Here is a 13,393-nt window from a genome sequence, read left to right as displayed (position 1 = left end):
TGCATCAAGCTCATCAACTTGCACTTTTACCACCCTGTAAAGTTCATCATCACTTATTTAATCTGTAGCCTAATATACAGCCTGCTGTAACGAGTCGTAGTGGAAAGAACACACAATATCATCGCGTGACTTAAAATTGACTTCGATATGATGGTTATTCTATCAATATGTGTACATAAATGCATTTCCACCGCATTATATATTTTACAGAAACAAAAAATATCCCACTTTGTCGAGCGTATTTTCTAAGTTTGACATTTGGAAAGTTTACCGACAAAATGTGCTGTTTCCATCAGGCCTGTCATGACATTTTTAATTCGACATGTTCTTTACACGCATAAAAAGGTCGGATGGAAATCTGGTTAATGTCTATGTTATCTTTACTCCAATATATTGCTTCCTTATATCATACTCCAGGTATCCAAGCCATCAGTAGATTTTTGCCAGAAGACACAAGTGATATGGATGACTGTTTAGTGTAATCAAGACCATAATTCATCTTTCATTAGAGCAATGATGTGGAAAAATTGCCTTAATGACACTTGCGGTTTGACACAGACCTGATTAAGGTGGGGAAGGAGGTAATTCGTTTTTGGATGGTCTATAAGTGAGAAAGACATCTTATGGAAAAAGACTGGCAAATAGCCATTTAGTCAGTCAATCAACGCACAGAAAATTAAAATTCCTTCTCACGTGGTATTTAATGTTCTGTGCATTCTTTAAATCATGCTTAAAATATACCAAATTTGACATTTTTTGGTTGGGTTATAGTCACTATGTTACTGTATATGGGTGGCTGTATGGAAATATCTTGCTGGCGGTGTAATTAGATCAATAAAACCATGTGTAAGGAAAAAGATTCCAATCTGGACAAAGAAGTCCAAACAAAGGCATAACAAAGTTATGTGTGCTTGTGAGAGAGGGAGAGAAAGAGGGAGAATGCTGTAGCAGGCCTCACTCTCCAATGACTTGCATTGGAATTATTTCTATATATACAGTACCAGACATAAGTTTGGGGACACACCTACTCATTCAAAGGTTTTTCTTTGTTTTTACTATTTTCTACATTGTAGAATAATAGTAAAGACATCAAAACTGGAACCAAAAATCTCAAATTTGGACTCATAAGAACAAAGGAACGGTCAAATGTCCATTACTTGTGTTTCTTGGCCCAAGCAAGTCTCTTCTTCTTGGTGTCCTTTAGTTAAGATTTCTTTGCAGCAATTTGACCATGAAGCGCACAGTTTCCTCTGAACAGTTTTACATTTTTTACATTTATTTAACTTGGCAAGTCAGTTAAGAACAAGCTCTTATTTTCAATGACAGCCTAGGAACAGTGGGTTAACTGCCTGTTCAGGGGCAGAATGACAGATTTGTACCTTGGGGATTTGAACTTGCAACCTTTCGGTTACTAGTCCAACACTCTAACCACCAGGCTACCCTGCCGCCACAGCTGGAGATGTGTCTGTTACTTGAATGAACTCTGTGAACCATTTATTTGGGCTGCAATTTCTGAGGCTGATAACTATTGAACTTATCATCTGCAGCAGAAGTAACTCTGGGTCTTCCTTTCCTGTGGCGGTCCTCATGAGAGCTAGTTTCATCATTGCGCTTGATGGTTTTTGCGACTGCACTTCAAGAAACGTTTAAAGTTCTTGAAATTTTCAGGATTGACTAACCTTCATGTCTTAAAGTAATGATGGACTGTGGTTTATATTTGCTTATTTGAGCTGTTCTTGCCATAATATGGACTCTGTCTTTTACAAAATAGGGTTATCTTCTGTATACCACCCCTACCTTGTCACAACAGCTCCAACACTAACCCAGGAAGCCAAACACCATGATGATGACTCAGGTTTAGAGCTGGAACTGCTTCATCTACAATACTGCTATTCACTTTGATAGATGGAGACACTCATAAGGATGCATTCATCGATCCAGGGCAGGAAGTTGAAGAAGTTGAAAAGCAGATGCTTCAGGCCCTTTTTATAGACTGACATTGTCTGTCAACAGCCAAGCAAGAGGTGGAGAGAATCCGTGTGAAGTTCTCCACGGCGTGAGACTGGTTTGGTGGTAGTGAGTGTGTTTGTGGCTTGTGTTTTACTGGTCACCAATCAGAACATCAGTAGTTCTCTCCTCAGGTTGAAATGGGAGGAGACATCCTCCTCTAAAGAATGACTCTTGAGGTAAAAATTGTTTTACTGTTTGACCAAGACATTTGAGAGCTGTGTCAGTTTATTGAGGCGCTTTTGACTTAGTGCAGAGGAAAACTGGGTGTGAATATCCCAATAACATGGTACAATGGAAAGACCCCTTTAATTAAATCATATTGTATGTATTTTAGTTGTTTTTCACCACTCAAAAGTCCAGGTATTCTGTTCTTCACTAAAGTAAGTTAAGCTACACGCACCATCCACCACCCAAACAACCCCAAGTCCACCAGGTTTCTCCATCCAATTTAAACTCCTATATAGTCAATCTGCAAAGATGATCAAGTATTTTTGATGTCCAAGTGACATCAAACTGAAATTTCTTCTCCCTATCTCGGCACCACGGAGAATTGATAGGTAAACATCATCTTTATCTGTTTGCTCAGGAGTTGTGATTGATGGCTGGGATGGATGATGATTATCCTGAGCTAGACCTCAATGTTGAAGAAATATTAACAGCCGTATTGAGAAATCACTAGCACATTGGGGCCCTGAATAGATAGCTAGCTTCCTTATTGGAGGAAGTATGACAATGCCATTTTGTAATGCTACTGAATTAACTACCCCTGGCTCAAAAATGTGTTTTCAATTGTAGGAAAATGTGATTTGATGGTAAGAACAAGGAAATTGACCAGTCAGATTCCATGCATTTTAGTAATGAGGGTTATATCAGAACGACTTTGTTTATTATTAAAAACAACTGCTGTCATGTATTGCAAGATAACAGTTGCTTACTCCAACTTTAAAGTCTTTACAAGAAAGTTGCCCTAGATTGCAAAGACGGCATGTTGTGCTGGATATATTATTCAGGACACATCCCCATATGAGACAAGCAACATCGTATGCTATTTCACAACTGACATCTAACATAAGGATGTAATGTGTCCCCTTTAATAACAAATGACATATACTTTTGAAGATCCATGAGCCCGTTATGTCTTATGTTTCAAGCAAGACTTTGTTGGAAGTATGACCTCATCAACATCTTCTGGGATCCTGTAAATGTGGGTTGAACAAGTAGGAGTGGACCGCCGTGCTTTGTTATTCAGTCTAATACGACTCAACACAACACAGGTTCATCGAGGGCATTTGGACCCGTGTGATCTCCAGAAGCTCCCTCACCTGTGAGTTGAATCTCAGTTGGCACACGCTGCACGAGACGTGTCTTCTCTTCGTCAAGGGATGAACTCTGAACGTGTGATGCATAACGGCTTTCTGAACTGGGTCCATCTGGGGGGAGAGAGGAGAGTATAGAATCTAAGTGAGATACAGTGTTAGAGCGGACCTCTAAATCAACCACCTTACATCCCTTGGTGTGGTGGAAAGAGAAAATTATTTTCTTTAGAGCAGGGTTCCCTAACTCAGGCAGGTGGGGGTTTTTTTATAAGGATTTTTTCTTCTCTTCTACTGCTGAACACAAAAGACTGTAAAAACACCAGCAAATCATCAGCTCCAAGTGATTTTAATTTTGGAAATCTGTTCCAAAGTATTCCCACGCACAGGAGAGATATATGTGATCGCATACAAAGCAATGTTTAAAATGATTATGTTTTAGTCAAAAATTATATCTGTTTGGGCTTCTTGAGGCCAATTTGCTGTCTACAAATTATTTGTAATTATGTTCCCGCCCCCCTGACCATCCGCTCAAGAAAAGATTGGCCTGCGGCTGAATATAGTTGATGAGCCCTGCTTTAGAGCTTCTTCGGGGGTTAGACGTTGAGACACTAGTCTCAATGTCAACAGTGAAGAGGCGACTGGGATTCTGGCCGTCTAGGCAGAGTTGAAGAGAAAAAGCCATATCTCAGACTGGCCAATAAAAATAAAAGATTAAGATGGGCAAAAAAACACAGACACTGGCCGGAGGAACCCTGCCTAGAAGGCCAGCATCCCGGAGTCACCTCTTCACTGTTGACGTTGAGACTGGTGTTTTGCAGGTACTATTTGATGAATCTGCCAGTTGAGGACTTGTGAGGCGTCTGTTTCTCAAACTAGACGCTCTAATGTACTTGTCCTCTTGCTCAGTTGTGCACCGGGGCCTCCCACTCCTCTTTCTATTCTGGTTAGGGCCAGTTTGCACTGTTCAGTGAAGGGAGTAGTACACAGGATTGTACCAGATCTTCAGTTTCTTGCCAATTTCTCACATGGAATAGCCTTAATTTCTCAGAACAAGAATAGACTGACGAGTTTCAGAAGAAAGTTCTTTGTTTCTGGACATTTTGAGCCTGTAATTGAACCCACAAATGCTGATGCTCTAGATACTCAACTAGTCTAAAGAAGGCCAGTTTTATTGCTTCTTTAATCAGCACAACGGTTTTTAGCTGTGTTCAACATAATTGCAAAAGGGTTTTCTAATGATCAGTTAGCCTTTTAAAATGATAAACTTGGATTAGCTAACACAACGTGCCATTGGAACACAATAGTGATGGTTGCTGATAATGGGCCGCTGTGCACCTATGTAGATATTCCATTCAAAATCAGCCGTTTCCAGCTACAAAGGTCATTTACAACATTAACAATGTCTACACTGTATTTCTGATCAATTTGATGTTATTTCAATGAACAAAAAATTAGCTTTTCTTTCAAAAACAAGGACATTTCTAAGTGACCCACAACTTTTGAACGATAGTGTACATAGACGGGTTAGCTGACAATGTCACAAAAACGATGCACGCGGGTCCACAGCAGACGTCTGTGTGTTATTTTGATTCTGGACTGTCAGATAGCTAACAACAATGACAAGAAGCTGCAAAAATTTGCTTGCTAGCTAACCAACTACTGTAACGATGTATTTGAGTGTACAACGAGTAACAATAAGTGACAATATGTTTTCAATAAAGATATGGAGAGGAAATATAGTTTTGGTGTTGTCAACAATCCTTTGATTTTAAGCCAACCCTGCCTGTTGTGCTAGACAGTTACGCACGCATTGGTTTATTGCTAAGTATCCCACCTGTATATAGATCTAAGAACATAATAGGATTAACGCAATCATAAAATGTTTGCACAAGTTTGTGAGTAGAGCAAAACTGTGGGTGAATTGAAGAAACAGGTGTGTTATGGAACATTCTTCCATTGTAAATCTCACCCAAGTTTCGGAGAGAAGATGACACATAAACCTGGCACAGGTCCCTGGCAGGGAAAGCTTCAGTACAGATACATTAGCTACAGCCTGCTGGGAAATAGGCTAATATGGAGGACTGGAAACGTATCGAGTGTGAGAAACATCTGTGCCACGGAAAAAGGATGACCTTCGACTTAAAACACGCACTGGGCTTGAGTGTCAGAAATGCCATCACAATCAGTGTCAAATTAATATTAGGCTATGTAGACTTAGAATAATATACAATACACCAAGGTTACTAGGGAAGTACCTCACACAAGTAACCTTGGTGTGTTTCGTGTATATTCAGTAAATGTTCACATAGCCTCATCACATAACGTTCACAGAACTCTCTTCTCGATCTACTGTATAAAATCTGTCCATTACACAGTCCTCCACCACTCAGCTGCGGTCTAAGGCCCCGTACACACTCCGGTTGTACAACTGATGTACAACGTATTTGACACGATGGTGATACAACCTGATAGAGTTTGTCTGCATTTTTTTTGTTACGGTTTCTCCACAGCGCTTGAGTAATTATTTTGGTTGTATCACAACCGTTTATCTCTGTTGTATCACAACCGTTTAAACAAATGTGTTGTAAATCAGCTCACACTTGAGTGTGAACAGGGCCTTAGCCAGCACAGCTGCATTCCTAGCAGCACATTATTCCTCCACCATACTCTCTCATCAGCCACCCACTGCGCCACATACTCCACAGAGAACCTCCTGCTGGGAGTCGGCTTCAATTGAGATATCTCCCCATCCACACACACATCTTTATGCTAAGTCACATGCCTGCTATCAAAGCCCATGGATGTGTAGTTTTCCCTATTTTATTCTCTCCGTCCGAGCGAGTGTCTCCTTTCATTCACGTGTCCTCTGTGATTCATGCTGATGTGTTGGGGAGATGTCGGGGGACCATCACCCCTGACGATAGAGGAATAACCAGGCTGTTTAATGGATACTATCTGACAGCCGTCAGCAGCCTGTCTGTCATACAGTTCAGCACGTCGGACGTGAGACCGGTTCACTCAGAGCAGAAGATAATGCAACAAGACTAGACAGTGATGAGACGCGGTGGCTGTGTGTGGGTGGGTGACTTTCACTTCCTAACTGTGATAAACTGGACAAACACAACACTGAGCACTATTTTTGTTAATTTACCAAAATGATATTTTCTATATGCCCATACAAGGCCCACACATCACTGCATAAAACATGAGGTCAAATGAATCCATAGATCAGCCTTTTTGCAAAGTGTCACAATTATAATACAAATTATAGTATTTTGTGTTCTTATAGTAAACGATTGTGGCCAGCAGCTCAAATGCTGCCCAGAGAGAGAGAGAGAGAGAGAGAGAGAGAGAGAGAGAGAGAGAGAGAGAGAGAGAGAGAGAGAGAGAGAGAGAGAGAGAGAGAGAGAGAGAGAGAGAGAGAGAGAGAGAGAGAGAGAGAGAGAGAGAGAGAGAGAGAGAGAGAGAGAGAGAGAGAGAGAGAGAGAGAGAGAGAGAGAGAGAGAGAGAGAGAGAGAGAGAGAGAGAGAGAGAGAGAGAGAGAGAGAGAGAGAGAGAGAGAGAGAGAGAGAGAGAGAGAGAGAGAGAGAGAATGGTCAACACACTGAGCTAGCCCCCACCGTGTGGTCTGAATGTTCCATTCACGGCCGCCCCATTCACGGCCGCCACGCACGCTTACCATTAACTAAAGTGGGATGAATGACCTGTCAAAATTAATCCTCCCTCCTATGCGTTTCCCAATTACCTCGCTGCCTAGGCCAGTCAGTTAGTTATCAGCAGACATGCCGCTATAGATTGTTGCCACACCAAAACATTTGCAAGTCAAATGCGGGGGACGCTCATAACTTATAATGAGAAACAACAAGCTTCCCAGGTGTTAATAAAAACTGCAGACCCTCACAGATTAGGACGTTGAGAGGGGAAGAGAGGAAGCAATGATGTCTGAGGGTTGAAGAGCAGAGTGTCTGCTGTGAACTGAGTGCACTACTAGTGGATGTATCCCCTGAAGATGCTGAGACTGAGATAGAGAAAGATCAATCCATTTCCCCCCCGTCTTAGTACAACTGTTAAACTTTGAGTTCTTTTTCGTAATCATATACTGTGAGAAGTGAAAATGTTTGGTGATATGATATGGATTTGTTTGCAACAGGAGGGAGAGAGTGGGAGAATGAGAGAGAAGAGAGAGAGACGAGAAGAATTTCCCCATAGTGTACTTGAGTGGGTCACTGGATAGGAAAATTCACAGTGACCGTGAATAGAATGAAACTCATAGAATCTTGATTCAATTGAATATTCTAATAGGATTATGAGTCCGTTACTGCAGATCAATTTGACCTTCTTCTAAGTGTTAACTTGGCTCAAAAAGCCCCAGGGAACAGTCTGTTTTCTTTCTATCGTTGCACTTGTTTATCTCTCCTCCTTAGGGTTGAAGCATCCCAAACTGAAAGGGATTCACGTGTGTTTCTTCACCATGTATAGAGGAAAATAGGTCTAGTGGATCTCAGTGGAATTTGTGTGTGTACTGTACTTGTGTGTGTGTGTGTGTGTGTTTATCATTACTATGCAAAGGGGCAGTAGCACTATTGAGCTCTTCAATTGGGCTTCTTATTCAATATACCACACTGAAGGCTGGAGTGGGGGTTCATTATGCACATTGCTCCTGTGGATATTGCTGCTTTTTAAGGGGTTTTAAGGGGGTTTGGATTCTATAAAAGGATTTAAGTTTTATGCTGTTGTTCCCCTTGATGCAGGCACTTACTGTCAGTAACGCTAAATAAGAGTGCTAAATGATTAAAATGTATGTGGTTAGCGAGAGAGTGAGAGAGAGAGGGGGAGAACCTGAATGGACTACTTTCGACGAACACAGAGCAAGCACAAGTACATTTCTATCTCCCCCTCTCTATTTCTCCTCTCTCCTTATAACCCATTCTTTCTCCCCCTCTCTCTCTGCTCTTTTTCTCCGTTGCGCCTCTCGTTCCACTTATATATCCCTCGGCTTTCTGCTTCTTGTCTCAGATTGTATTTTCTCCAGTATGAGTGGTACTTTAGAACTTTCCCATCGGTCTTCACTGCTGACCCCTCTCACACCATCAAGATCTGTTAGGATGGAATATTGATCTAGGGTGTCTCCTCTGCTCCCCAGAGCCACCTGGCTGCCTCATACTGTCCCCGACCTGCTCAGATGAAAATGTAACACCTTAACCTCTTAACCCCTGCCACACCCACCCCTTGCCTCAGAACAAAGCACATCTGAGCTCCATCAAATTGTCCTTATCTGTAGTACTGTCAAGCGTGACATGATATAAAAGCCCTTACACCTAAAAGAGTAACTTTGAACGTTATGAAACAACTCTTAAATAGGGGTTGAATACATTTAACTGCACCCCCCCCCCACACACACACACATCTTATTTGAATTAATCCATCTACTACTAAAATATAATGTCTTCACAGGTCTTGAGCCAAACTCACCACAATAATAAGGTGTATACATTCGAATATACATCACAATTAATCTGTGTACTGTAGGTCAAGTTGATGTGGTTTGATAGTGTTTTGCTAAATTCTTCCGTAACCCGATTTCTAATCGATCAATCTATCAAACCTCTCTCTCTGGCAACACCCCACTGGGAGTTATTCTCTCCTGACATGGTTCAATGAAATCTAAGATGAAACAATTTATCTTTGCATAATATTATACCATGAATATCAAACAAGAACAATATTCATAATAATGAAAGAAAAACCTACATTGCATTTGAATTCCTCTTTTCCAAATCATTGCCCTGAAATGAGAAATGCATGGCTTATACCTGCAAACACAGAGTGTAATAATGGTGAACACTTTAATATCAATGAATTCAAGGGTTTTACACACATGCCTACACTGCTTGAAGCAGTGCCGGCCCTTGGCATACTGTAAGATACATAGGCGGTCGCCTAAGCAAGGGTTTTCCAAACTCGGTCCTGGGGCCCCCTCTGGGTGCACGCATTGGTTTTTGCCCTAGCACTACACATCTAATTCAAATAAATCAAAGCTTGATGGTGAGAGGGTTATTTGAATCAGCTATGTAGTGCTAGGGCAGAAACCAAAATGTGCACCCGGACGGGGCCCCAGGACCGAGTTTGGGAAACCCTTGCTTAGGCAACTCTGGCCTAGGCCCCCGACCCCCTTACTGTTGAGAGTTAGAATAGTGGAAAACACCATTTCTAAGTTTAGTGGTGCATCAAGCAGTTTTCCTCTTCTTACCGACAGTCAAATCAAATCAAATGTTATTGGTCACATACGCATGGTTAGCAGATGTTATTGGTCACATACGCATGGTTAGCAGATGTTATTGGTCACATACGCATGGTTAGCAGATGTTATTGGTCACATACACATGGTTAGCAGATGTTATTTGTCACATACGCATGGTTAGCAGATGTTATTGGTCACATACGCATGGTTAGCAGATGTTATTGGTCACATACGCATGGTTAGCAGATGTTATTGGTCACATACACATGGTTAGCATGGTTAGCAGATGTTATTGGTCACATACACATGGTTAGCATGGTCACATACACATGGTTAGCAGATGTTATTGGTCACATACACATGGTTAGCAGATGTTATTGGTCACATACGCATGGTTAGCAGATGTTATTGGTCACATACGCATGGTTAGCAGATGTTATTGGTCACATACGCATGGTTAGCAGATGTTATTGGTCACATACGCATGGTTAGCAGATGTTATTGGTCACATACGCATGGTTAGCAGATGTTATTGGTCACATACGCATGGTTAGCAGATGTTATTGGTCACATACACATGGTTAGCAGATGTTATTGGTCACATACGCATGGTTAGCAGATGTTATTGGTCACATACGCATGGTTAGCAGATGTTATTGGTCACATACGCATGGTTAGCAGATGTTATTGGTCACATACGCATGGTTAGCAGATGTTATTGGTCACATACACATGGTTAGCAGATGTTATTGGTCACATACGCATGGTTAGCAGATGTTATTGCGAGTGTGGCGAAATGCTTGTGCTTCTAGTTCCAACAGTGCAGCAATATCTAACAAGTAAAATCTTACAATTCCGAAACAAAAACCTAATACACACACATCTAAGTAATGAATGTAATAAGAATGTATAAATATATGGATGAGCAATGTCAGAGGGGCATAGGCTAAGATGAAATAGATAGTATAGAATACAGTCTCTACATACGAGATGAGTAATGCAAGATATGTAAACATTGTTAAAGTGGCTAGTGTTCCATTTATTAAAGTGGCCAATGATTTCAAGTCTGTATATAGGCAGCAGCCTCTCTGTGCTAGTGATGGCTGTTTAACAGTCTGATGGCCTTGAGACAGAAGCTGTTTTCAGTCTCTCGCTTCCAGCTTCGATGTACCTGTTCTGACCTCGCCTTTTGGATGATGGAGGGGTGAACATGCAGTGGCTTGGGTGGTTGTTGTCCTTGGTTATCTTTTTGGCCTTCCTGTGACATTGGGTGCTGTAGGTGTCTTGGAGGGCAGGTAGTTTGCCCCCGATGATGCGCTGTGCAGACCGAACCACCCTCTGGAGAGCCCTGCGTTTGTGGGCGGTGCAGTTTCCGTACCAGGTGGTGATACAGCCCGACAGGATCCTCTCAATTGTGCAACTGTAAAAGTTTGGGAAGGTTTTAGGTGACAAGCCAAATTTCTTCAGCCTCCTGAGGTTGAAGAGGCGTTGTTGTGCCTTCTTCACCACACTGTCTGTGTGGGTGGACCATTTCAGTGATATGTACTCAGAGGAACTTAAAACTGTTTCCTGAAGTCCACGATCATCTCCTTTGTTTTGTTGACGTTGAGTGAGGGGTTATTTTCCTGACACCACACTCCGAGAGTCCTCACCTCCTCTCTGTAGGCTGTCTCATCATTGTTGGTAATCAAGCCCACTACTGTTGTGTCATCTGCAAACTTGATGATTGAGTTGGAGGCGTGCATGTCCACGCAGTCATGGGTGAACAGGGAGTACAGGAGGGGGCTGAGCATGCACCCTTGGGGGGGCGTCAGGAAGTCCAGGACCCAATTGCATAGGGCGGGGTTGAGACCCAGGGCCTCAAGCTTAATGATGAGCTTGGAGGGTACTATGGAGTTGAATGCTGAGCTATAGTCAATGAACAGCATTCTTACATAGGTAGTGTGATGGCGATTGCATCGTCTGTGGACCTATTGGGGCGGTAAGCAAATTGTAGTGGGTCTAGGGTGACAGGGAAGGTGGAGGTGATATGATCCTTGACTAGCCTCTCAAAGCACTTCATGATGACAGAAGTGAGTGCTACGGGGCAATAGTCATTTAGTTCAGTTACCTTTGCATTATTGGGTACAGGAACAATGGTGGCCATCTTGAAGCATGTGGGGACAGCATACTGGGATAGGGATTGATTGAATATGTCCGTAAACACACCAGCCAGCTGGTCTCCGCATGCTCTGAGGACGTGGCTAGGGATGCCGTCTGGGCCGACAGCGTTGCGGGGGTTAACACGTTTAAATGTCTTACTCACGTCGGCCACAGAGAAGGAGAGCCCACAGTCCTTGGTAGCTGGCCGCGTCGTTGGCACTGTGTTTTACTCAAAGCGGGTAAAGAACGTGTTTAGCTTGTCTGGCAGCAAGACTTCGGTCTAGGCGACGTGGCTGGTTTTCCTTTTGTGGTCCGTGATTGTTTGTAAACCCTGCCACATGCGTCTCGTGTCTGAGCCGTTGAATTGTGACTCCACTTTGTCCCGATATTGACATTTTCCCTGTTTGATTGCCTTGTGGAGTGATCGAGTACTCTGTTTAGTATTCTGCCATATTCCCCCTCACCTTGCCATGGTTAAATGCGGTGGTTCGTGCCTTCAGTTTTATGCAGATGCTGCCATCTATCCATGGTTTCTGGTTAGGGTAGGTTTTAATAGTCACAGTGGGTATAACATCTCCTATACACTTCTTGATAAACTCAGTGACCGTTTCGTTAGCCCATGTTAGCTAATATTTTTTAGGTTGGTAAGTTAGTCTACCCAGCTATCTAAACTTGTGGTAATCATGGCTGAATTACCAACCGGGCACGAAGGGCCTAGGGTGTCCAGAGGCACTGACTTCCAGGAGGCCTGTCATGCCAAATAGTGTCCCCCTGCCAAGAGTGCCCCTGCTATTGTAGTATTCTGTTTGTATGTAGTTTGCATTTCAATGGCATCCCTCAAAGAGATTTTATTTTATCTTTCCAACCAGGCAAAGCACTATGAAGGCACTACTGATCACGACAAGAGGCGCAAGAGGTATCTAGCTATAATTAACCCTGATCAATCAAATGGATAGGTATAAGCAATTATGATAATTACAACTGCACTTAACTAGGTGTCTTTGCTAGACAAACACATCCAGACAGACAGACAGACAGCTGGGCAAGTGAAATAACCTTTTGTTTATCAATCACATTCTATTATATCTGAAATTATTGTGATTTCAATGAATGTCATATCAGAGAGCACACAGTGTTTCAATTTGTTACTTTGTGCTAAAAGATCAGTACCTGCCAAGCCTGCCAGAAGTTTGAGAGGGTGAAAACTGTGGCGCCAGAGTTGAAGCCTGTCATGTCGCTAGCCCTTTCAGTGAATTGGCTAGCAGAGATGTGAACAACCCCCCCCCCTCTCCTGTTAGCAGTTTTACAACTTTACAACCACACCCTAAATTCCATGCAGAGACTCTTGTCTTCCTGACCATGCAATATGGGAGAGAGAGGGTCACAGTAGAACAAAGGAACTCTCCCGCCAAATTCTACTACATCCCAGAATTTGAGAATTTAACAATATTCTTATTTTGGAAAATGTGTAAACGGTTGGTGGAGAAGCCAGCTACAACCCGGTCCGTTTTGTTTCATGTTTGTGACCTCATGAAAGAAAATACAGCCACATTACCCTAACTCTGTTTATACAGGTTCCTCAGTTACAAGGCTTGCATCTAATTCTTGTATAAAATGAATGAGTAAAGATGAAACTATTAGCGAAATGATGTAATGTGATGTTAACCTTTAAAATGAGAGAATT

General features: G+C 42.3%; 1 protein-coding gene across 2 annotated transcripts in view; it reads right to left on the bottom strand.

Moving 5' to 3' along the window:
• The window catches only part of LOC112223009 (zinc finger protein 385D), a 40,922-nt gene that overhangs the window by 13,366 nt on the left and 14,163 nt on the right, over positions 1-13,393 (bottom strand). Inside the window, exon 3 of one of the 2 annotated variants that reach the window (XM_024385920.2) lies at positions 3,333-3,440. The exons of the other annotated variant lie outside the window; for it this stretch is intronic. Coding sequence (XP_024241688.1) covers positions 3,333-3,440 — 108 coding nt within the window. The remainder of the gene's footprint in view (positions 1-3,332; positions 3,441-13,393) is intronic. 2 annotated transcript variants of the gene reach the window in all.

The sequence above is a fragment of the Oncorhynchus tshawytscha genome, linkage group LG23 (assembly GCF_018296145.1).
Source record: "Oncorhynchus tshawytscha isolate Ot180627B linkage group LG23, Otsh_v2.0, whole genome shotgun sequence".
NCBI classification, from domain to species: domain Eukaryota; kingdom Metazoa; phylum Chordata; class Actinopteri; order Salmoniformes; family Salmonidae; genus Oncorhynchus; species Oncorhynchus tshawytscha.
Note: the sequence above shows the minus strand (reverse complement) of the source record. Positions and strands in the feature narration are given on the sequence as shown.